The sequence below is a fragment of the Hypanus sabinus genome, chromosome 5, assembly GCF_030144855.1.
Source record: "Hypanus sabinus isolate sHypSab1 chromosome 5, sHypSab1.hap1, whole genome shotgun sequence".
NCBI lineage: Eukaryota > Metazoa > Chordata > Chondrichthyes > Myliobatiformes > Dasyatidae > Hypanus > Hypanus sabinus.
Genome location: NC_082710.1, coordinates 181,213,846 through 181,239,244, shown reverse-complemented (window position 1 = coordinate 181,239,244; position 25,399 = coordinate 181,213,846). Strand labels below are relative to the sequence as shown.

Here is a 25,399-nt window from a genome sequence, read left to right as displayed (position 1 = left end):
CGGCCCTTCTAGCCAGCACCGCCATTCACTGTGATCATGGCTGATCATACACAATCAGTACCCCGTTCTTGCCCTCTCTCCATATCCCTTGACCCCGCTATCTATAAGAGCTCTAACTAGCTCTCTCTTGAATGCATCTAGAGACTTGGCCTCCACTGCCTTCTGAGGCAGAGCATTCCACATATCCACCAATCTCTGGGTGAAAAAGTTTTTCCACATCTCAGTTCTAAATGGCCTATCCCTTATTCTTAAACTGTGGCCTCTAGTTCTGGACTCACCCATCAGCGGGAACATGCTTCCTGCCTTTAGCGTGTCCAATCCCTTAATAATCTTATATGTCTCAATCAGATCCCCTCTCATGCTTCTAAATTCCAGTGTATACGAGCCCAGTCGCTCCAATCTTTCAACATATGACAGTCCCTCCATTCTGGGAATTAACCTTGTGAACCTACGCTGCACTCCCTCAATAGCAAGAATGTCTTTCCTCATATTTGGAGACCAAAACTGCACACAATACTCCAGGTGGGGTCTCACCAGGGCCCTGTCCAGCTGCAGAAGGACCTCTTTACTCCTATACTCAATTCCTCTTGTTATAAAGGCCAGCATGCCATTAGCTTTCTTCACTGCCTGCTGTACCTGCATTCTTGCTTTCATTGACTGATGTACAAGAACACCTAGATCTCGTTGTACTTCCCCTTTTCCTAACTTGACTCCATTTATAGTAATCTGCCTTCCTGTTCTTGCCACCAAAGTGGATAACCTCACATTTATCAACATTAAACTGCATCTGCCATACATTTGCCCACTCACCCAACCTGTCCAAGTCACCCTGCATTCTCATAACATCCTCCTGCCATTTCACACTGCCATCCAGCTTTGCGTCATCAGCAAATTTGCTAATGTTACTTTTAATCCCTTCATCTAAAGGGATGAGCATCCCAGCCTCACACCCACTTACATACACAGATGGTCCTGTAAAACCACCCCCACCCCCAGACAAGTCAACAGGTCATCGTGAGGCCTCCCAGTCAGTCACTCTCTCTCTCTCACACACACACACACACACACACACACACACACACACTTGTGATCCCCCAGGACAGGGCGTCTCTGGGTATCTCAGCCACCCATCCACGTTCCTATAGACCCCCAGCACCCCAGGACAAATCATCTCTGGGCCTCTAATAGTCTTGTGATCACAGACACTGGACCTTCAATTCCCCACTGGACTCTCAGAGCCAGGCCTTCGACCATGGAGCCTTACACTCCAGAATTCTAATCGACCATCGGGCCACGATCCTCGGCAACAACCCCTGGACTTGCCAATGATGACGAATGGCGACCCTGAAGAAGGACCCGAACTCCAAACTAGAGTTTTAACGGTGGTCCCAGGAAGTCTGCGAGCAGAATAATCCTAACACTCAAGAAACTACCTCACTGCGAAATCCTGCCTGCCACAGGACGATGCTCAACAGGAAGGTTAGGTATATAACAGAATCAGTAACCCAGGCACTCAACTTGGAGAACCTGAAAAGGAGGAACCATCTCGTAACAGGAGTTTGGTGATACCTGGATTCCAAATCGGGCAAGATTATCCTCACATGACTCGAGATCGAATCCCTGAGACCACCAAGGGGCACTGGAAGTGAGGACCAATAAAGTGCGGCCATTATACAAATCTGTAACACAAATTGTGAAAGCATTGGTTGTCAAGAAGGAAGTTAGCACGGAAAGTCCAAGAAAGCTCCTGCGCTTTGCTATGGTTTGTTGATGAGAAACATTGTGCCTTAAAAATACACTGAACATTTAAACTGCCTTTGAGGTTTTCTCCACAGTTTATTCAATGTTTTGTCCGCAATAACAGTCGAAATCACAAATGAGGAAGTTATGTTGCAGCTTTATAAAACTCTGATTAGACCGCACCTGGAGCATTGCATTCAACTTGCAAAGGGATTTGGACCAGCTGGAAAAATAGGTTGAAAAATGGCAGATGGAGTTTCTATGCAGACAAATGTGAGATGCTTATCTTCACTAACCCCAACATCAGAATCAGGTTTATTATGTGAAATTTGTTCACTTAGCAGCAGCAGTTCAAAGCAATACATAATCTAACAGAGACAGAAAAAAAGTAATAATGTATAAAATAAAACGTAATAATAAAGAAACAAGCAAATGGCACATACTGAAAAGATTATTAAAAAATGTGCAAAAACAGAAATACCATATATTAAAAAAGTGAGGTAGTGTCCAAAGCTTCAAAGTCCATTCAGGAACCGGATGGCAGAGGGGAACTATACGGCACTGAGGAGTGCAGTAGAACCAAGGATGTACAAATGTATGTCCATAATTCATTGAAAGTGGCGGCACAGGAAGATGGATAGGGTTGTAAAGGAAGCATTTGGCATGTTGGCCTTTATAAGTCAAATTATTGAATACAGCAGATGGGAGGTTGTGGTGAAAGTTTTACAAGAGATTGCTGAAGCCTAATTTGGAACACTGTGTCAAGTTTTGTTCACCTATCTACAGGAAAGATGTAAATAAGTTTGAAAAAGTACAGAAAAAATTACCAGGATGATGCCAGTACTGGAGGATCTGAGTTGTAAGGAAAGATTGAACAGGTTAGGACTTTATTCCTTAGAACGTAGAAAATTGAGGGGAGATTGATGGGAGTATACAAAATTATGGATAGGTAAATGCAAGCAGGGTTTTTCCACTGAACTTGGGTGGGACAACAACTTAGAGGTCATGGGTTAAGGGTGAAAGGTGAAATATTTAAGGGGAACATGAGAGGAGACTTCTTCCCTCTTCACGGGTGGTGAGAGTGTGCTAGCAGCCGTAATGCACGCAAGCTCAATTTCAATGCTTAAGTGAAGCTTGTGGATGAGAGGGGTATGGAGGGCTATGGTCCCGGAGCAGGGTGATGGGACTAGGTGGTTTAAAAGGTTCTGCACATATTAGATGGGCCAAAAGGCCTGTTACTGTGATGTAATTTTTATAGCTCTGACTCTAAATCTGCTTGCCCTGTGGAAGCTACAGCAAGGCAAGAGTTAAGATATTTTTTTAAATAGCAAAATAAACATTATTATTAAAAATTACAATGAATTCTGGTTAATCAGTAATTACCCCTCAACCATCAGGCTCTTGAATTAAAGGGGGTAGCTTCACTTAACTTCACTAATGCAATCTTTGAAACAATCCCACAACCTATGGATTCACTTTCAAGGACTTTTCATCAATATTTATTCTCAATATTTATTGTTGAGTTTTTCATTATTGCTATTTCTTTCTTCTTGTACTTGCATGGGTTTTTTTTGTCTTTTGCCAACTGGTTGGATGTCCATGTTGGTGTGGTCTTCCATCGATTCTATGATGGTTACTATTCTATTATGGATTTATTGAGTAATGCCCAAGAAAACGAATCTCAGGGTTGTATATGGTGAAATATATTTACTTCGAAAGCAAACTTATTTCAGACTTTGAATTTGGCCATATATTAATTACAGCAGTTGCTTATTTGGGGGCAATTCTTAAAGAACAGAAACTAATGCAAAAACAGTGGGGATTAATTATGACAGTGTGTCGCTTAACGGGACAGGAGACTGTAACTGAACAGATTTGAACTCGTGTCCCTCACGTGTACTTGTGTGGCTTTTACACTGTGCTTGGACTGAACAGCTTTTAAACAGTGTCAGTTGTGTCTGCTTGTGTTATGTTATCCATTTGAGTTGATGGTCATCAATGGGAAAAGTGGTGATTTTTGATCATTTTGTTTTTCATGTTTAAGAATAAACCGTGCTATGCCCTTTCATTCTTACACTCAGAGACAATGTGTTAAGCACTCTTCTATTACATCCTGAAGAGCAATATGGTTATGATGATGCCCAATTTACACACAACCACGACAGAGCAGGGGACCAGAGCCACTTGGCAGACACAGAAAGATGCAAATGAAGGATTCTAGGGTGATGTTTACTATTGGTCAGTTACTTTACAAATTCTTTAGTATTACTGACCTTTAACATGCAAATTCCCTGGCTATTAATACCTGTAATACTGTAGTGTAATTGGTAATTGATTATGCAAATAAGATACTGAACATACACCAAGTTACCAATGGTCAATATCAGTATCCATCCAGTCAATTTCTGTATAAAAACAACATTTCAGTATTGCTCAATGACATGAGTCATTGTCCACAAGTAAATGAAGTTCAAAGTAGCTTCATTATGAAAGTACACTTGTCACCGTATACAACCCTGAGATTCATTCTTTGTGGGCATTCACAGTAAACATCAATGAAAAACTGCACTCAACAGCCAGACAAACGAACAATGTGTAAAAGACAATAAACTGTGCAATACAAAAAGGAAAGAATAAAAACGATAAATAACAATAAATATCAAGAACATCAGTTGTTGATTCCTTAAAAGTAAGTCCATAGCTTATGGAATCAGTTCGGTATTGATGCAAGTAAAGTTATACCCTGTGGTTCAAGAGCCTGACGGTTGAGGGGTAATAATGATTTCTGAACCTGGTGGTGTGGGACTTAATGCCTCTGTACCTCCTCCTTGATGGCAACAGTGAGAAGAGAGCATGCATAGATGCTCAATGGTGGGGAAGGCTAGGCTTTACCTGCGATGGATAGAGCTGCATCCACCATTTTTTGTAAAGTATGATAAAGGAATGAGGGTGAGTTTTCAGAGTCCACTTCATCAGTGCCAACAGCTCCATTTTAGAAAGGATGTGGAGGTCTTGAAGAGGGTCTAAACGAGGCTTACCAGGGTACTGCCTGGATTAGAGGGGATGAGCTAGAATGAGAGATTGGACAACCTTGGGCTGCTTTCTCTGGAGCAACAGAGGGTAAGATAGAGACCTGATAGAGCAGGGGTTCCCAACCCGAGGTCCAGTTAATGGTAGGGGTCCATGGCATAAGAAAGGTTGGCAGGCCCCTGGATAGAGGGTTCTAAGCAAGACAGCTGTCTTTTCTCCCCATGTCCGATTCTAGAGGGCACACGTTTAAGGTGACAGGGAGGAAATTTAAAGGAGATGTGCAGGACAAGTTTTTTTCAATACACAAAGCCTGGACTGCACTGCCAGGAATGATGGTGCAGGCAAACATGCGTCGGAAGCACGGCCACACTTGTGGGCTGCCCCAGCACATCCAGATGTGTTGATTATTGACGCCAACAACGCATTTCACTGTATGTTTCTGTGTACGTGTGCCAAAAAAAAGCTATTAACCTTTAATATGGCAGAGGCATTTAAGAGGATCTTTGAAAGGCCCATGTAGGTGCAGAGAAATAAAGGGATATAGGCAGAAAGGCTTAGTTTAGTGAGCCATCTAATTATCAAATTAACACCATAAGACATAGGAGCAGAATTCTGCTCCCCCATTCCATCTTGGCTAATTTATTTATCCATCTCAATCCCATTCTCCTGCCTTCTCCACAAAACCTTTGACATCTTTACTAAGAAATATCAACCTCCGTTTTAAATATACCCAATGCCTTGCATCCACAGCCAACTGTGACAACTAATTCCACAGATTCACCACCCTCTGACTAAGAAATTCCTCCTGATCTCTGTTCTAAAGGGAAGTCCTTGTATTCTGAGGCTGTGCCCTCTGATCCAAGACTCTCCCACTACAGGAAACATCCTTTCCACATCCACTGTATCTAGGCCTTTCAATATTCAATCGGTTTCCTCAAGGGAAAATTGTGCCTGACGAATCTGCTGGAATTCTTCGGAGAAACAGCAAGCAGGATACACAAAGGCGATTTTCAGAAGGCCTTTAACAAGGGGCCACACATGATGTTGGTTATCCAAGGCACTGCAGGAAAGATTCTAGTGTGAATAAAGCAGTGTCTGACTGGGAATAAGGGGCTACCAGTGACTAGTGGTGTTTCACAGGACTCAGTGTTGGTACTGTTGCTTTTTATGTTATATGTCAATGCTTTTGATGATAGAATTGATTGCTTTGTTGCCAAGTTTACAAACAATCTGAGGACAGGTGGAGAGGCAGGCTGTTTAGAGGAAGGGTACTGAACTGAGGGTACTAAACTGCAAGTATCTTGAGGCTTCATCCTTAATAATCAATGCCAACATCTTCTTAACCACTGAGGTCAGACTAACTGAGTTATACTAGAGGTATAGAATATAAGAGCAGGGATGTGATGTTGAGGCTCTATAAAGCACCCGTGAGACCACATTTTGGAGTACTGTGTGCTGTTTTCATCCATCATCCTTCCCCAGGGATGCAGAGCCCACTTTCATGCCCTTTTCACCAGCTGCCTGGCACAGACTCAGCACATGCAAACTTCGGCAGTCACTTCCACAATTTTCCCTCAACGGATGCGAGAGCTCACCTGGGGTCTCGGACACGGGATACAGCTCCGGCTCATTGGTGCTGCTGCTGCGACTGAGGTGGCCCAGTCCGTTTGGTTCTGGGAGAGAAGAAAATCGGGGACACAAATCATGGAATCGGATCAGAATCAGGTTTATTATCAATGATTTATGCTGTGAAATTTGAAACACAAGAAAATCAGCAGAAGCTGCAAACCCAAAGCAACACACACAAAATGCTGGAGGAACTCAGCAGGTCAGGCAGCACCCTTGGAAAAGAGTACAGTCAATGTTTTGGGCCGAGATCCTTGTCCTGCTATGCAGCTGCAAAACAACTGATTTCACAACACACACAAAATGCAGGAAAAACTCGTCGGTTTGGCAGCATCTATGGAAAAGAGTAAAAGACTAACTGTCTATATATTATTTTTTTTCCACCTAGTCCATTTACACTGTCTTTTCCCATCAACCTGCACCAGGACCATAGCCCTCCATACTCCTATCCAAACTTCTCTTTAAGCTTTGAAATCGAGCTCGCATGTACCAATCGTATTGGCAGCTTATTCCGCACTCTCATGACCCTCTGAGTGAAGAAGTTTCCCCACATGTTCCCTTTAAACTTTTGTCCTTTTATCCTTAACCCATGATCTCTGGTTGTGGTCCCACCTGGTCGAAAAAGCCTGCTTGCATTAATTTTGTATACCTTTATCAAATCTCTTAGTCTTCTATGTTTAAGGAAGAAAGTCCTAACCCGGGGGTCGGCAACCTGCGGCTCCCGAGCCATTTGTGGCTCTTTCACCTCTGTGCTGCGGCTCCCTGTGGCTTTGGGAAATAATTGGTCAGTATTTAATTAAAATGTATTTTATGTTAGTTTGTTAGCTTTTGAAATGTAATTATGGTGATCTTGTACAACCTAAGTGTAGCGACACATTTCCTGCCACATCCGAAACGGCTCACAATTAGCCAGCATTCCGGCTAAGGGAGATAGCCTACGGGGGTTTGTGAGTACGCGTCTTTTGCAGCATCTGCGTCCATGGGGGGCTGGGTTGAGGGAGGCTTAAAAGCAAGGCTGTTTAGTTCGAATAAAGCTATCTTTGACTGCAGTTTACTGACACCGCTACAACGTGTTTTTATCGCTGGCTGTCCAGACGGAAGGTGCTGAAACGCTTTGTCGCGTGTCTGGAAGAAGTGAAAACTTTCCTGGGCAGCAAAGGGCTCACCTTTCCTGAGCTGGAACAGCCAGAGTGGCTGGAAAAGCTACACTTCATGGTAGACATGACAGCGCACCTGAACACGCTGAACACAGCTCTTCAGGGGAAAGGACGTACAGCCCTGCACATGTTGGAGGATGTTTTGGCATTCGAGCGCAAGTTGACAGTGCTTGCCAGAGATTTACAGAAAGGCACTTTGTCTCACTTCCCCAATTTGAGAGAGTTCAAACAAGGTCACGACATGATAATTTCGGAGTATTTACATTCTGCAATCATCGCAATGCAAACATCGTTTGGGAAACGCTTCTGTGAGTTCAGAGAGGAAAAAAACACATTATATTCCCGGTCACTCCCTTAAGCATCGATCCTTCCCTACTGAATACGACTGCATTGGCAGGTGTGAGTCAACCTGATCTTGAGATGGAACTGGCCGACATAGCCGACAAAGACATATGGGTGTCCAAGTTTAGACGCTTGACAGCAGACCTTGAAGATGTTGCCCGTCAGAAGGCCGTTCTTGCTCAGAAACACAAATGGAGTGATATTGAAAACCTCACAGATGACAGCTTGCGATCCTGTGTAAAGATGAAGGTGACATCATACAGCCCTGATGTGCAGACGCTGTGCGCTGAGGTCCAGGAGCAGAAATCCCATTAACCAAGTATGATAAATATTTTAATTGCCTATTATTTTACTTATATTCATATTTTTTCATTGTTCAGTGAAATAGTCCTTTTATTTTTCAGGATGACAGCTGGCTGACGTTATTTTTGGTTTGCTGCTGGCGGAAAATTTAAGTTCGGCGTTTTTCATAAATACAAGAAGGACTCAAATAGACATTGAATATTTTACTTAAAAGTAACTTTCAACCCAACGTCTTTTTTTCGGAGTTCAAAATGTTTTTGTTGCATGCAGAAATGTAATTTCGTTTTCTCTGCAGGAGTTCATCAATTTCATAAATGCAACACATTATAGTTTGTTTATACATAGCATAAAGGCAAAAAAAAACGTTGTATGCAGTGTTATTTCATTTTAAATGTCAAACGGGTTTTGCGGCTCCCAGTGTTTTCTTTTCTGTGGGAAACGGGTCCAAGTGGCTCTTTCAGTGGTAAAGGTTGCTGACCCCTGTCCTAACCTATTCGATCTTCCCTTCTAACTCAGGTCTTCCAGACCCGGCAACACACTTGTAAATTTTCTCTGTACTCTTTCAACCATATTTACACCTTTCCTGTTGGTAGGTGACCAAAACTGCACACAATACTCCAAATTAGGCCTCACCAATGTCTTATACAGCTTCGACGTAACATCCCATCTCCTGTACTCCACACATTGATATATGAAGGCCAATGTGTCAAAAGCTTTCTTTATGACCTTATTACCTGTGATAGCACTTTCAATGAACTATGGACCTGTATTTCCAGATTCCTTTGTTCTACCACACGCCTCAATGCCCCACCGTTCACTGTGCAAGACCTACTTTGGTTGGTCCTACTGAAGAGGAACATCTCACACTTGTCTGCGTTAAATTCTATCTGCCATTTTCAGCCCATTTTTCCAGATCTTTCTGCAAGCCGCGGTAGTGTTCCCCAACACCTCCAGTCTTGGTGCTGATCCAGTTAATCAATTATTATCCAGATCATTGATACAGGTGACAAGCAACAAAGGGCCCAGCACCAATCCCTGTGGTACAACACTAGTCACCAGCTCCAGTCAGAGAGGCAACAATCTACTCTCTGGCTTCTCCTACAAAGCTAATTTTTGTCAAATTTACTATCTCATCTTGAATGCTGAGTAGCCGAACCTTCTTGACCAACCTTCCATGCGGGACCTTGACAAATGCCTTGCTGAGGTCCCTGTGACAACATTCAGTGCCTTGCCCTTCCTGGGAATATCCTCAGAAAACTCCATAAGTTTGGTTAGACATGCCCTACCATGCTCAAAGCCATGCTGACAATCCCTGGTCAGTCCATGTCTTAACCAATACTTATATATCTGGTCCCTCAGAATACCTTCCAATAACTTTCCCACTACTGATGTCAGACTCACTGACCTATGATTTTCTGGTTTCTATTTAGAGCCTTTTTTAAGTAGCAGAACAACATTGGCTATCCTCCAATCCTCTGGTACCCCTCCTGTTGCTAGAGATGATTAAAATATCTCTACTAGGGCCCTGGCAATTTCTATACTTGCATCCCACAGGGTCCAAGGGAGCACCTTATCAGGTCCTGGGAAATTATCCACACTAACTTGCCTAAAGACAGCAGTCCTCCTCTGTAATCTGTACAGAGTCCATGAAGTTGATGCTGCTTTGCCTCCTTTCCATAGACTCTGTGTCTATCTCCTGAATAAATGCAGGTGCAAAAAATTCATTTCAGATCTCTGCAGTCTCTTTTGGGTCCAAGCTGATCTTCCAGAGGACCAATTTCAATCCTTTTGCTCATATCTGCAGAATCCCTTAGGATCTTCATTTGCCTTGTGCGCTAGGGCAACCTCATGTCTTCTTCTAGCCCCCAAGTGTTCTTAAGTGTTCTCTTGCATTTCTTATACTCTAAAAGTACCTCAATTGCACCTGCCTGCCTGTACCTCCTACACATCTCCTTTTATATCTTAACCAGGGGCTCAATATCTTTTAAAAACCAAGCTTCTCTACACCTGTTATCTTCACCTTTTATTCTGACAGGCACATACAAACTTTGTACTCTCAAAATTTCACTTTTAAAGGCCTCCCATTTTCCAAGTAGACCTTTGCCAGAAAACAGCCCGTCTCAATCCAAACTTGCCAGATCCTTTCTGATGCTCAGTTAAACAGTTAACTGATTAATCCATCGGTATTTGTAGTGTACGTATATGAGAATACGCAGTGGATTCCAGTTAATCAGGACACATCGGGACCAGTACATTTTGGCCTAATTAAATGGCTGCTCCAATTAGCTGTAGTTTCACAGAAATAGTTCAAAAGGTGAAACAAAGACAAACTGAGTGACAAATTATGTATTTAAATGAAATACCAAACAAATTAGAATACTACAGTACTATAAAACTCTGTATTAGTTTTGAATAGCTACCAACGGTGGAATCATCCAGTGTACACAGTAAGTAAGATCAGTGTAGAGACTTCGTGTCGGTAACAGACAGCCTTCAGACAAAGCTATGGGTGATTGATCCTATACAATGCTATTGATGATAGCATCCTCCAAGTTTTCACTTCTGCTGCAGCATTCAAGACAATGATACCTTCAAATTCTTCGCAGTTCCCAACTTGTTGAAGTAGTGAAATCTTTTCATTTTCATTCCCAGCTGCTTCTAGCACATCCAAGACTGAATGCTTGAAACCACAGTGAACAAAACGGTTCGGAATAGTCTTATTGCTTATTTCTCACCAAAAATAATGACTGCTCTTTGAACACAAACACACACAACTGATGCTGTTTAAAAACTGGTCTCTCTAAGCACAGAGTAGAGTCTAACTGCCACATAAGTGCACATGTTGGAGCCTGTTTGGCAAGTCTCCTACCCCACACAAAGCGGCAAAGGCTCCCAAAGAGAATCCTGGCAGTTGTCTCGATCAGTTTTCCATTCTTTAAGAGCTCTCAAAGAAAGCGGCAGCCACAATTAACCAATGGGCTAATGAACTAGAATCTCTTCTATGTAAATAGGAGACTGCATGGTAGTGTAGTGGTCAGCAAAATGCTTTACAGTACCAATGACCCGTTTAATTCCTGCTGCTGCACGTTCACCCCGTGAGTTTCTTCCAGATGCTCCGGTTTCCACTCATAGTCCGAAGATGTACTGTTGATAGGTTAATCGGTCACTCTAAATTGTCTGGTGACTGGGCTGAGAGTAAAATTGGGGGTGGGGGTTTGCTATTGGGTTAATTTTTATGCGTGTTATACAACTCAAAGGAACCATACTGTATGTTGGTCAATATATACAGTGTATATTATATATAGATAGGTAATTGGGGGAGAGTGACGGGAGTGGGGAAGAGAGTGTGTACAGCTTTGAGTACAGCACAGTAGTGGCCCAAGATGTTCTGCTAAACTTATGAACAACTCAAGGATCCTCCCCCACAGAATCAATTGTGGAGGAATGCAAACACTGTTGTACTTCAAGCGCCTTGAGAGGCTGGTCAAGGACCACATTGGACCCTACAATTCACCTAGCACAGACAACGCAGATGACGCAATAGCCACAGCTCTACACACCATTCTTACACATCTGGAAAAGGATGCTTATGTGAGAATGCTGTTCTTGGACTACAGTTCAACTTTCAACACCATAATTCCCTCCAGGCTCGACAAGAAGCTCCGAGACCTCGGCCTTCACCCTGCCTTGTGTAGCTGGATCCTGGTCTTCCTATTAGATCACCAACAGGTTGTAAGAGTGAGCTCACTCACCTCTGCCCTCAGGACTGTGTTCTAAGCCCCCTCCTTTACTCCTTGCATACCCATGACTGTGTCACCAACCACAGCTCCAATCTGCTAATTAAATTTGCCAATGACACTACACTGATTGGCCTAATCTCAAATAATAATGAGGCAGCCTACAGAAAAGAAGTCAGCACCAGGACACAGTGGTGTCAAGAAAACCACCTCTCCCTCAATGTTGCAAAAACAAAGGAGCTGGTTATGGATAACAGGAGGAATGAAGATGGGTTGACTCCATTTGACATTAATGGAAGTGGGGTTGAGAGGGTGAACAGCTTTAAATTCCTCAGCATAAACATCACAAAGGATTTCACGTGGTCTGTAGTTGTAATGTATCTGTAGTTGTGAACTTCCCACTATTCAGGACATTTACAAAGACAGGCATGTAAAAAGGGCCCGAAGGATCATTGGGGACATGAGTCACCCCAACCACAAACTGTTCTAGCTGCTACCAACCGAGAAACAGTACCACAGCATAAAAGCCAGGAGCAACAGGTTCTGGAACAGCTTCTTCCACCGGGTCATCAGACTGATTAATTCATGCTGACACAACTATTTCTGTTATACTGACTATCCTGTTGTACATAATACTTATTATAAATTACTATAAATTGCACATTGCACATTTAGATGAAGACGTAATGTAAAGATTTTTACTCCTCGTGTATGTGAAGGATGTAAGTAATAAAGTCAATTCAATTCAAAATCTTTGCTCCTTACCATTTATCCAGTGAATAATGTCTGCTTCTTCCACTGCTTCGAATGACGTCAAGGAGGCTGGAGCTGGCGAGATCCTATCCCCGTCATCATTATGTGCCATTACACAATTCTCTGTCAGTGTTTCATCAAGGGTGTACCATGGGCATGATCAATGACGAGCTACAGTAAAATAAATCACAATTAGATCATAACACGGCAAACACATCATGGTCCGATTCCCGATGCTGTCTATAAGGAGTTTGTACTTTCTGCCTGTGACCACTTGGGTTTCCTCCGGGTGCTCCAGTTTCCTCCTACAGTCCAAAGTTGCAAGTTAAGATGAGTGAGTTGTGGGAATACTATGTTGGTAAAGGAAACGTGGCAGCACGTAGTCTTCTCAGCACAAACCTTGCTGATCTGATCTGATTCGAACAACACATTTCACTGTATGATTCCGTGACAAGTAAAACAAATCTTCAAACAAATGCTGAAATGCAGCTAGTGAAGTTGGGTCACCGAACCAGTTCAGATTCATTAATTTATCACGTGTACATCAAGACACCCTGTGAAATGTGTCATTTGCGTCGATGACTAACACAACCTTTGGATGGGTTGGGGGCAGCCCGCAACAAGGGTAGGAATCATTTTCAACACATGGAAGGTAATTTTGGTTCTGTAGTTTCATCTTATTTTAAAGTTCAAAGCAAATTTGTTAAAATGTACATATATGTCACCATATACAACCCAGAGATCCATTTCTTGTGGGCATACGCAATATGTCTAAAGAATAATAAACATAACAGAATCAGTGGAAGACTGCTCCAGCTGGGTGCTCAACCTGAATGCAGAAGACAACAAACTGCGCAAGTGCAAACGGAAAGAAATCATAACATTAAACAACTAAGCAAGAAATATTGAGAACACGAGATGAATGCCAGTCCAGAGGTTGGCAGGAACATTTCAATGAGAGGACATGCGAATTTGAGTGTCGTTATCCCCTTTGATTCATGAGCCTGATGGTTGAGTGGTAATAACTTTCCCAAACCCGGTGGCATGCGTCCTGAGGCTCCTATACCTACTCTTCCTGATGGCAGCAGAGAGAAGTTATGAAATTTGCTTAAGGACTTAAACCGTACGGATAACAGAAACATTAAGAGATGATGCAGCTACTGGAAACCCAGAGTAACACAGAAAATGCTGGACGACCTCAGCAGGTCCGGCAACAGGGGAATAAACAGTTAATGCTTCAGGCCAAGGCCCTTCATCCCATCCTGATGTAGGGTTTCGACCTAGAATCTCAAACATTCCTGTCCCACCCTTCAAGATGCTGCTTGAACACTGAGTTTGTCCAGCTGATTCTTTGTACCTCGTTGTCTTCTTGGTTCACAGAGGATCTAGATCTGTGGATGAGTTATTACCTGGTGTTGCTACACTATTGATGCCTTTGACACAAAGAAAATATTGGAGTCGGTCAAACCACTCCAAAGATGAAGGGTGAAACCGCACTTAGAGTATTGTGTTCAATTCTGGTCACCTCATTATAGGAAGGATGTTGAAGCTATGGAGAGGGTGCAAAGAAGATTAACCAGGATGTTGCCTGGCTTGGAAAACAAATCATATGAAGCAAGGTTAGCAAAGCTGGGACTTTTCTCTTTGGAGCGTAGAAAATGAGAGGGGACTTGATAGAGGTCTACAAGATTATGAGAGACATAGATAGGGTGGATAGTCAGTACCTGTTTCACACGGCACCAATAGCAAACACCAGAATGCATAGGTACAAAATTAAGGGAGGGAAGTTTAGGGGAGACATCAGGGGTAAGTTTTTTTTACACAGAGGGGTGTGAGTGCCTGGAATGACTTGCCAGGGATGGTGGTGGAGGCTAAAACATTAGGGGTACTTAAGAGCTTCTTGGACAGGCACATGGATGAAAGAAAAATGGAGGGTTATGGGGTAGTGTGGGTTTAGTACTTTTTTTTAATGATTATATGGGTCAGCACAACATGGAGGGCTGAAGGGCCTGTACTGTGCTGTAGTGTTCTATGGTTCTATGAACACGTTGACAGCTGTTGGCATGCTGTGTTGGTCCCATGGTGTCATTTGCAGGCTGCCCCAGCACGTCCTCAGACTGTGTTGATTGTTGAGACAAACAACGAATTTCACAGCATATTTCGATGTAAATTTAAATAAAGTTAACCTTTAATCTTTATCTTCAGATTCCCAAATCCAATTCATTTACTGAGGTTCTTGGAATGTGGAATGGAACATCTTTGGAATATGGTCATGGCCTTTAAAGTTTTCTCATGAATCACATAAGCAGGGTTAAAAATTACGTCATATTGGTCCAGCGAAGCAGCATCAAATTCCCAAAACTGGGAGACGGTTTCGCTGAACACCTACGGTCTGTCCGCCAGAGAAAGCAGGATCTCCCAGTGGCCACACATTTTATTCCACGTCCCATTCCCATTCCGATATGTCTATCCATGGCCTCCTCTACTGTCAAGATGAAGCCACACTCAGGTTGGAGGAACAACACCTTATATACCGGCTGGGTAGTCTCCAACCTGATGGCATGAACACTGATTTCTCTAACTTCCATTAATGCCCCTCCTCCCCTTCTTACCCCATCCCTTATTAATTAATTACCCTCCTCCTCCTCCTCCTCCCCCCAGATTTTTCCTTTTCTCTCTTATTTTCTCTCTGCCCCTCTCACTATCACTCCTTGCCTGCTCTCTATCTCCCTCCGGTGCTCCCCTTCCCCCTTTCTTTCTCCCGTGGCCTTGTCCCATGATCCTTTCCCTTCTCCAGCTGTGTATCCCTTTTGCCAATCACCTTTCCAGCTCTCAGCTTCATCCCTCCCCCTCCTGTCTTCTCCTATCAATTCAGATCTACCCCTCCCCCTCTCAAATCTCTTACTATCTCTCCTTTCAGTTAGTCCTGACGAAGCGTCTCGGCCTGAAACGTCGACAGCACTTCTCCCTATAGATGCTGCCTGGCCTGCTGCATTCCACCAGCATTTTGTGTGTGTTGCTTGGATTTCTAGCCTCTGTAGATTTCCTCGTGTTCAAATTCCCAAAAGTCTGCTTCTCCACTCTCATCGTAAGCACAGATACACCAGACTGGGTTTCAGGATGCATCTAACAGTTTGAGCGAAAAATCACAAGTTGTGAATATCTTGTTGCGCCATGTGGGGAAATTTCTCAGCCGCAGTTTTCTTCTTAAACAGCACTTCTTGTTCAAACATGAAACTGATAAAGATAGAACAAGTATTTCAAGTATGCAAAGAGACTTCCTCTTCTGGAAATCATACCCCAACCCCAAGCAAATAGCAAAGGAAGCAAATACAGATCTCTAATCACTAACTTTCAGCAACCTTTAGGCTGGTCACAAGATAACTCTGTATTAACAACACAAAGGGAAGCATTAATTGTGTGAAATTCATCAGTTTGAGTTGCCTGCCTGTCAAGATTATTCACAGGAATTGCTGTCACAGGCAGATACATTAGGGCCATTTAAATAAATTTTAGATAGGCACATGGATAACAGAAAAATGGAAGGCATTGTGGAAGGGAAGGGTTTGATTGACCTTAGAGTAGGTTAGAGTGTGGAGCAGACTCAATGGGCCAAATGGCCCAATTCTGCTCCTATATCTTATGATCTTAAAAAATTGACACAACATCATGGACTGAAGGGCCTGTATTGTGCTGTAATGTTCTATGTTCTGTTATTTATTCTGAAACAAGACAACACCAGCAAAACTAGTCCCTTTCCTATGCTATTACCCGTCCACCTTCTCTCACACACAGACAGGCCTCCAACCCGAAGACCGTTGGTCCCGGACTCTCAGCCATCAGCCTCCAACCATTCACAAATCATATACTATTTTTACTAAGCAGGAAAAAAATCACGGCACCCCAATTGCAGTAAAGCTTTGTAAACTAGACACACTTCAACATCTTATTAAAACTTGCATTTCTAAGCAGAAACTGAAGCAGACTGCAGAAGATGAGCAGGAAAATTAAAATTGGCGGTGCGGCATTTCATGCCACCAATCACCTGGTTGCTCTTTGAGTTTTGTCCGCTCGCTCCTGACAGCTGGGGTCAGTGATCGACAGCTTGGCTCCCTACAGACCAGGAGGACAAGCCTTCACCATACTCTCCGCTTCTTCCTTCGAGTTCACTTCCTCAGGGGCCAATACATGCGTCAGTTTGAACTGTGACTGACAGGAAACTTTTCCGGTTGACAGCCCTTGCATTTGAATCTCAGCTCTTTCCCAATTCTTTTCACTACTGAATTAACCTCTCGTAGCACTGTCTTTCTAGAACAGCCAACCAATCAGGAATTGCAACTGGGCATGTTAAAGATTAGCTTCATTTGTCTAAATTGCATTGAAACTGACAGTGAAATGCTTCTTTTGCATTGAGAATGTGCTGGGGGCTGTCCACAAGTGACTCCACGTTTCCAGCGCCAATGTAGCATGCCCACAACTCACTAATCCTAACTCGTACGCCTTTGGGATGTGAGGGGAAATAGGGGCATCTGGAAGAAGCTACGTGGTGACGGACAGAACATACATACTCCTGACAGGACCTACAAACTCCTGACAGGACCTGAGCCAGAACTGCTTGCGCTGTGAAGCATTACACTAACTGCTGAACCTATAGACACAAGAGGTTCTACAAGTGCTGGGAATCTACAGCCATACACACAAAATACAGAGGAAATCAGCAGGCCACGCAGGGGAATAAACAGTCGACAGGCTTTCAAAATGTTTATACAAATCAAGTCATTGCACAGCAAGCTGTGAGGTAGAATGAGGTAAAACTACACAGAATAAAGTGTAAGGGCTACTGATGACGTGCAGAGCTGGTAAACAATAAAGTGCTAATTCATAATGAGGTGCAGAAGTCTTAGGCTGGCAGGCTGGCTTCAGATGGTATGGACTCTACAGGGCCCTGATCAAGGCTACCTGAGGTTACTGTACCTGGAGAGACAGAAGCAAGCAAGACGGCCAAAGTCTGCTGAAGAACTGTGGCAAGTTCTCCAAGATGCTTGAAGCAACCTACCAGCTGATTTTCTTAACAAATTGCTCGACAGTGTACTTCAGAGAAATGATGCAGTTTCACACACCAAATATTGATTTGATTTATTTTTTAGTGTTTAATACTTATAGCTATTATTCTTGATTACAGAAACTTTTCATTTCAGTATTTTGAAAGCATCGCTGCTTTACAGATTTCTTTTGCATATGCCTATAACTTTTACACTGTATGTGAAGCCTGGAGTTCCTCGTATCGTGCAAGTGATTGGTGCAGTAGACCATGGAAAAATGGGAAGAAGATGAGGAACTGGAGGAAGAATGGTGAAGATGTTGGGCAGGTGAGGGGAAAGAAAAGAGGAACCACAGAGATAGGAAAAACATTGGGGGAGGGGGGGAAGAACAGAGGACAGTGCTTACCACATGTTAAGAGTCAGAATATCTACAACATCTTTTATGTAGCCTCTGATTCTCACATTTGACTTGACTATACCTCTTCCCACCCTATCATCACACGGAAGCTTCTCTCAGTTCCTGCATCGCTGCCGCAACCGTTCTCATGATGAGACTTTCCATTCCAGGACATCTGAGATGTCCTCCTTTCCCAGAAAACCAGCTTTCCCCGGCTATTAATGTAACCCTCAATCCTGTCTCCTTCATTTCCTGCATGTCACCCCTCACCCTCGACAGAATCGCGGTAGGAGTTGCTTTCGAGCATGATAACATCTGACGGCAGGACTGATGATGAAATTAGAAAAAGAATTGGGATTACAAAATGCAAATTTGAGCAAGATTCTAAAGAATAATAATTTCTCTGGGTACGGAACTCAGAGTGTTGTGGGGCTAAGTTTATTACACACTAACACATGCAAGTGAATGGTGGACAATATCAAAGCACAATGAGAGAAGACTTGAAGCTGCAGGAATGAGGATTTTGAAAAGAATTATGAAAATGTCGTGGAAGGACAGAGTAACAAATGAGGAAGTGTATCAGAATCTGAATCAGATTTAATATTACTGGCATATGTTCTGAAATTTGCTAACACTGTGGCAGCAGTACAGTGCAATACAAGATAATATAGGGGAAAATCTGAGTTACAGCATATGAATAAAAATAGTTAAAACAAATAAGTAATGATGAAAAAACTTGTGAAAAGCTGGAACTTCTGGTATATGTAATGAAGAAACAGAAGCTCAAACATCTTACAGTGACGGGAAAAGTTAATGGAAGAAAAAGTCATGGTCGACATCCTCATCACATTCTACAGGGACTGTATTGAGAGCATCCCGAGCAGCTGCACCACTGCCTGGTTTGGAAATTGCACCATCTCGGATCGCAAGACCCTGCAGCGGAGAGTGAGGTCAGCTGAGAAGATCATCGGGGTCTCTCTTCCTGCCATCACGGACATTTACACTACACCCTGCATCCGCAAAGGAAACAGCATTATGAAGGACCCCATGCACCCGTCATACAATCTCTTCTCCCTCCTGCCGTCTGGGAAATGGCTCCGAAACATTCGGGCTCTCATGACCAGACTATGTAACAGTTTCTTCCCCCAAGCTATCAGACTCCTCAATACTCGAAGCCTGGACTGACACCTTGCCCTACTGTCCTGTTTATTATTTATTGTAATGCCGGTACTGTTTTTGTGCACTTTATGCAGTCCAGTGTAGGTCTGTAGTCTAGTATAGCTTTCTCTGGTTTTTTTATTACGTAGTTCAGTCTAGTTTTTTTGTACTGTGTCATGTAACACCATGGTCCTGAAAAATGTTGTCTCATTTTTACTATGCACTGTACCAGCAGTTATGGTTGAAATGACAATAAAAGTTGACTCGACTTGACTTGTACGATATTCATGAGTTATATTAAGGGAAGGACAGGCAAAAGTTTTGAAGAGCTTATTAGAATTTCTTAGATTAAAGACAGGTGGAAGACGATGAGCATCTATATCAAACGTCAATGCACATAATGATGATGACAGGACCTGACACCTGATATCCCAAAGCATCCTGCCAATTAAAGACTGGGAAGATTCGAGGCTAAACTCCAGTCTCCAGCTAAGGGCTTCATCACTCAACCAAAACCAAACAGAGTCTGTTTACAATTTTGGGCCGCAAGAGACGGCAGCTGATGGAAATCTGAAACAACACACAAAGGAGCTGGAGGAACTCAGCACGTCAGAATCAGAATCAGGTTTAATATCACTCTCAGATATCATGAAGTTTGTTGTTTTGTGGAGGCAGTACAACGTAGTACACAAAACACTAGGAATTACAATAAGAAATATATTTTTTACAAATTAACTAAGTAGTGGAAAAGATCAAAAAGAGTAAGGCAGTGTTGACAGTTTAGTTCATTGTCCATTCAGAAGTTTGAAGGTCGAGGGGAAGAAGCCGTTCCTAAAAATGTCTCCTCAGGCTCTAATGGCAGCAATGAGAAAAGGGCACGTCCTGGGTGATCACAAACAAGAGAAAATCTGCAGATGCTGGAAATCCAACCAACACACACAAAATGCTGGAGCTCAGCAGGCCAGGCAGCATCTATGGAAAAAAGTACAGTTGACGTTTCAGGCCGAGACCCTTCGGCATGACTGGAGGAAAGAAGCTGAGGAGTCAGAGTAAGAAAGTGGGGGAGGGGAGAGAGAACCTCCAGGTGATAGGTGAAACCTGGAGGGGGAGGGGAGAGAGAGAGAACCTCCAGGTGATAGGTGAAACCTGGAGGGGGAGGGGAGAGAGAACCTCCAGGTGATAGGTGAAACCTGGAGGGGGAGGGGAGAGGGAACCTCCAGGTGATAGGTGAAACCTGGAGGGGGAGGGGAGAGAGAACCTCCAGGTGATAGGTGAAACCTGGAGGGGGAGGGGAGAGAGAACCTCCAGGTCGGGGGTCGGCAACCTGCGGCTCCCGAGCCATTTGTGGCTCTTTCACCTCTGTGCTGCGGCTCCCTGTGGCTTTGGGAAATAATTGGTCAGTATTTAATTAAAATGTATTTTATGTTAGTTTGTTAGCTTTTGAAATGTAATTATGGTGATCTTGTACATTTCCTGCCACATCCGAAACGGCTCACAATTAGCCGGCATTCCGGCTAAGGGAGATAGCCTACGGGGGTTTGTGAGTACGCGTCTTTTGCAGCATCTGCGTCCATGGGGGCTGGGTTGAGGGAGGCTTAAAAGCAAGGCTGTTTAGTTCGAATAAAGCTATCTTTGACTGCAGTTTACTGACACCGCTACAACGTGTTTTTATCGCTGGCTGTCCAGACGGAAGGTGCTGAAACGCTTTGTCGCGTGTCTGGAAGAAGTGAAAACTTTCCTGGGCAGCAAAGGGCTCACCTTTCCTGAGCTGGAACAGCCAGAGTGGCTGGAAAAGCTACACTTCATGGTAGACATGACAGCGCACCTGAACACGCTGAACACAGCTCTTCAGGGGAAAGGACGTACAGCCCTGCACATGTTGGAGGATGTTTTGGCATTCGAGCGCAAGTTGACAGTGCTTGCCAGAGATTTACAGAAAGGCACTTTGTCTCACTTCCCCAATTTGAGAGAGTTCAAACAAGGTCACGACATGATAATTTCGGAGTATTTACATTCTGCAATCATCGCAATGCAAACATCGTTTGGGAAACGCTTCTGTGAGTTCAGAGAGGAAAAAAACACATTATCCTTCCCGGTCACTCCCTTAAGCATCGATCCTTCCCTACTGAATACGACTGCATTGGCAGGTGTGAGTCAACCTGATCTTGAGATGGAACTGGCCGACATAGCCGACAAAGACATATGGGTGTCCAAGTTTAGACGCTTGACAGCAGACCTTGAAGATGTTGCCCGTCAGAAGGCCGTTCTTGCTCAGAAACACAAATGGAGTGATATTGAAAACCTCACAGATGACAGCTTGCGATCCTGTGTAAAGATGAAGGTGACATCATACAGCCCTGATGTGCAGACGCTGTGCGCTGAGGTCCAGGAGCAGAAATCCCATTAACCAAGTATGATAAATATTTTAATTGCCTATTATTTTACTTATATTCATATTTTTTCATAGTTCAGTGAAATAGTCCTTTCATTTTTCAGGATGACAGCTAGCTGACGTTATTTTTGGTTTGCTGCTGGCGGAAAATTTAAGTTCGGTGTTTTTCATAAATACAAGAAGGACTCAAATAGACATTGAATATTTTACTTAAAAGTAACTTTCAACCCAACGTCTTTTTTTCGGAGTTCAAAATGTTTTTGTTGCATGCAGAAATGTAATTTCGTTTTCTCTGCAGGAGTTCATCAATTTCATAAATGCAACACATTATAGTTTGTTTATACATAGCATAAAGGCAAAAAAAACCGTTGTATGCAGTGTTATTTCATTTTAAATGTCAAACGGGTTTTGCGGCTCCCAGTGTTTTCTTTTCTGTGGGAAACGGGTCCAAGTGGCTCTTTCAGTGGTAAAGGTTGCTGACCCCTGCTCCAGGTGATAGGTGAAACCTGGAGGGGGAGGGGAGAGGGAACCTCCAGGTGAGAGGTGAAACCTGGAGGGGGAGGGGAGAGAGAGAGAACCTCCAGGTGAGAGGTGAAACCTGGAGGTGGGAATGAAGCAAGGAGCTGGGTAGTTGATTGGGAAGATTAGAAGCCTCCCTCTGGTGCTCCTCCCCCCTCCCTTTTCTTTCTTCCATGACCTTCTGTCTCTTTCACCAATCAACGTCCCAGCTCCTCCATCCCTCCCCCCAGGTTTCGTCTATCACCTTGTGGTTTTCTCTCTCCTTGCCACACCTTTTAAATCCACGCCTCCGCTTTTTTCTCGAATCCTGCCGAAGAGCTTCAGCCCGAAACATCGACTTTTTTCCCATAGACGCTGCCTGGCCTGCTGAGTTCCTCCAGCATTTTGTGTGTGATGTCCTGGGTGATGGTGGTCCTTAATGTCACCTTGTTGAGGCATCACCTTTTGGAAATGTCCTCGGTGGTGGGGAGATCTGTGCCCATGATGGAGCTGGCTGACTCTGATCCTGTGCAGCGGCCCCTCCATACCAGACAGTGATGTATCCAGTTAGAATGCTCTCCACAGTACATCTGTAGAAATTTAGTGATAGACCAAATTTCCCCAACTCCTAACGAAATACAGCCACAGTTGTGCCTTCTTTGTATTTGCATCAATAGGTTGGTCCTAGGGTAGATGTTCAGAGATGTTGACACCCAGTGACTTGAAAACTGCTCACCCTTTCTTCTGCTGATTCCTCAATGATTCCTGGAATTCCCCTTCCTGAAGTCTACAGTCAAATACTTGGTGTTGGTGTTACTGAACTCAGGACATCCCTCTCGCTTCTTTGTCATCAGAACAACAATCTTTGCCCATCATTTAGACCACATTTCCAGCTTCACTGGAGTCTTCTAGAGTCCAACCTAGAGTCTTCTGCCCTGGTATTCTCATGTATTTCCCCAACAAGTAATTTTGACAATGGCACGCGTGGGGTGTCCAGTGAGGGGTAGCACCTCTGGTAAAGGCCTTGCTCTGTCCATTCTGGGGCAGCTTGCTCACCTTCGGGACCTCACTAGACACTTTGCTCTCAACTATGGCTCCAAGTTGGTGTTTGCATGTGACAGCAGCTACACTCTGGTGTAAAACATCAACAGCCGGGCTAAACCAACGTAGGGTAGCTGGTGGATCTCTTACCCCAGTGAGAGAGGGACATGCTTGTGAAATCAACTCTGTCTAACTTGGTGAATGAGATCAATGGTGAGATCCAATGGCCATGAACACTAATGGCTTAGAACAGAAAATCCTACAAAAGTAGTGAATTCAGCCCGATACATCACAACCATTGAACACATCTACATGATGTGCTCTCCTAGGAAAGCAGCACCCTTCATCAAATATCCTCAGCACCCGGGCCACGCCCTTTTCTCGTGCTGCCATCTGGTAGAAGGAACAAGTGCCTCGGGACTCACTCCACCAGGATCAAGAACAGTTACTGCCGCTCAAGAAGCAGGTTCTTGAACAAAAGAGGATGACTACACTCATCAGTTGAGATGTTCCCAAAACCAATGATCTCATTTTAAGGACTCCTTATCTTATGTTTCATTCTCTCGTTATTTATTGCTATTTATTTTCATTTGCACAGTTTGTTGTCTGGTGTGCTCTACTTCATCTTTCACTGATCCTGTTTCTAGTGACTCTTCTATGGATTTGCTGAGTATGCCCACACAAGAAATAATCTCAGGGTTGTATGTGGTGACATATGTGTACACTGATAATAAGTTTTAATTTGAACTTTGTACTCAGAACTTTGAAGATGGATCTGCAATGCTCCGTGGAGAGCGAAGGGTTTGACAAGGCATGAAAGAAGTCATGGTCATCCACTGGAACCAAGGAAGACTCCAGTCTGCAACAAATACTCGTACCACTGGACCCAGACTTCCAAGGGTGAGAGAACGGAACGACCTCAGCGCAACAGCTTTCCACTTTAAAATCTCTCCTGCACGGGTTTTCTGTCATCGTTGGATAGATGGATAACCAGCAATTTTGATAATAACTCTTCTGCGAGGTACCCAGTCACAGTACACCAAGTACCATGGTGTAGCTTACATGGACGTTATTGTGCATGACAAATCAGCAATATCAGTAACTGTCCAAGTCAATGAAATGTAACCTTTTCATAGATGGCAATGAAACAACCCTTGAACATGAGCAAGTATCAGTTTACAGCACACGGAACCTAGAAGGAAATGTGGTTCTGCTGTGGCTAGCTGCCATTGCTGTTTTGTCAAACAGAGCAGGAAGCCAGTGGCACACACAAACTGCTGGTGCAACGCAGCAGGCCAGGCAGCATCTATAGGAAAAAGCACTGTCGACGTTTCAGGTTGAGGCCCTTCTTCAGGACTAACTGAAAGAAGAGATAGTAAGAGATTTGAAAGCCAGTGGATCAGGAATGAAGGTCCAGAAGCAGAAAGCAGAAGCAGACCTGGGAAGGTCAGCCTTCAGAGTAATGTAATGGGTAACATGAAAACAGCTTGCAAAATACTTATAGACTGTAGGTGTGCGAAAAGAAAAAGATGAACAGGGACTATATCGCCATCTGGTATGGCGCAGTCACTGCACCGAATTGGAGAAACCCAGCCAGCTCCATGATGGCCACCAGCCTCCGCAGCTTCAAAAGGCCAAGCTCAAAAAGGTGGCATCTACCATTCAGGACCCCCATCACCCAGGACATGCTCCCTTCTCATTAATACCATCAGAGAGCAGGTACGGGGGCCTGAAGACTCTCATTCAGTGTTTCAGGAACTGCTTCTTACCTGTCGCCAGTACATTTCTAAATGGGCTATGAACTCTTGCGCATTACCTCACTATTTTTGCTCTCTTTTTGCCCTACTGTTTAATTTAGTCTTTAATATATTTGTTATTGTGATTAATGATGTATTGCATTGTACTGTTGTAGCAAAACAAATTTCATGACATATATCAGTGAAAATAAATTTGATTCTGATTCACACCCCAATAGAATGCCTGGAGAATTACATTTCCTCCTTTTCTATTTTCCAACATGCCTACTGGGTTTCACACGTAATATGAAATAAATTCGATGTTAGTTAAGGTGCTATTAACATTTGATTAACACTTATCCTTGCAAGTGGAACAAGTGCTACACCTGTCCCATAAACCTCCTCCCTCAATACTATTGAGGGCCCCAAAAAGTTCTTCCAGGTGAG

General features: G+C 43.6%; 1 protein-coding gene across 2 annotated transcripts in view; it reads right to left on the bottom strand.

The window, feature by feature from the left end:
• The window catches only part of tmem268 (transmembrane protein 268), a 145,766-nt gene that overhangs the window by 106,299 nt on the left and 14,068 nt on the right, over window positions 1–25,399 (bottom strand). Inside the window, exons 1-4 of one of the 2 annotated variants that reach the window (XM_059971087.1) lie at window positions 16,734–16,873; window positions 12,701–12,859; window positions 6,366–6,443; window positions 1,570–1,679 (exon numbers count right to left, since the gene is read on the bottom strand). In XM_059971087.1, coding sequence (XP_059827070.1) covers window positions 1,570–1,679; window positions 6,366–6,443; window positions 12,701–12,800 — 288 coding nt within the window. In that variant the 5' untranslated portion in view covers window positions 12,801–12,859; window positions 16,734–16,873. Of the gene's footprint in view, window positions 1–1,569; window positions 1,680–6,365; window positions 6,444–12,700; window positions 12,860–16,733; window positions 16,874–25,399 lie in introns of those variants that run through there. The other variant, XM_059971086.1, reaches the window with a different exon arrangement.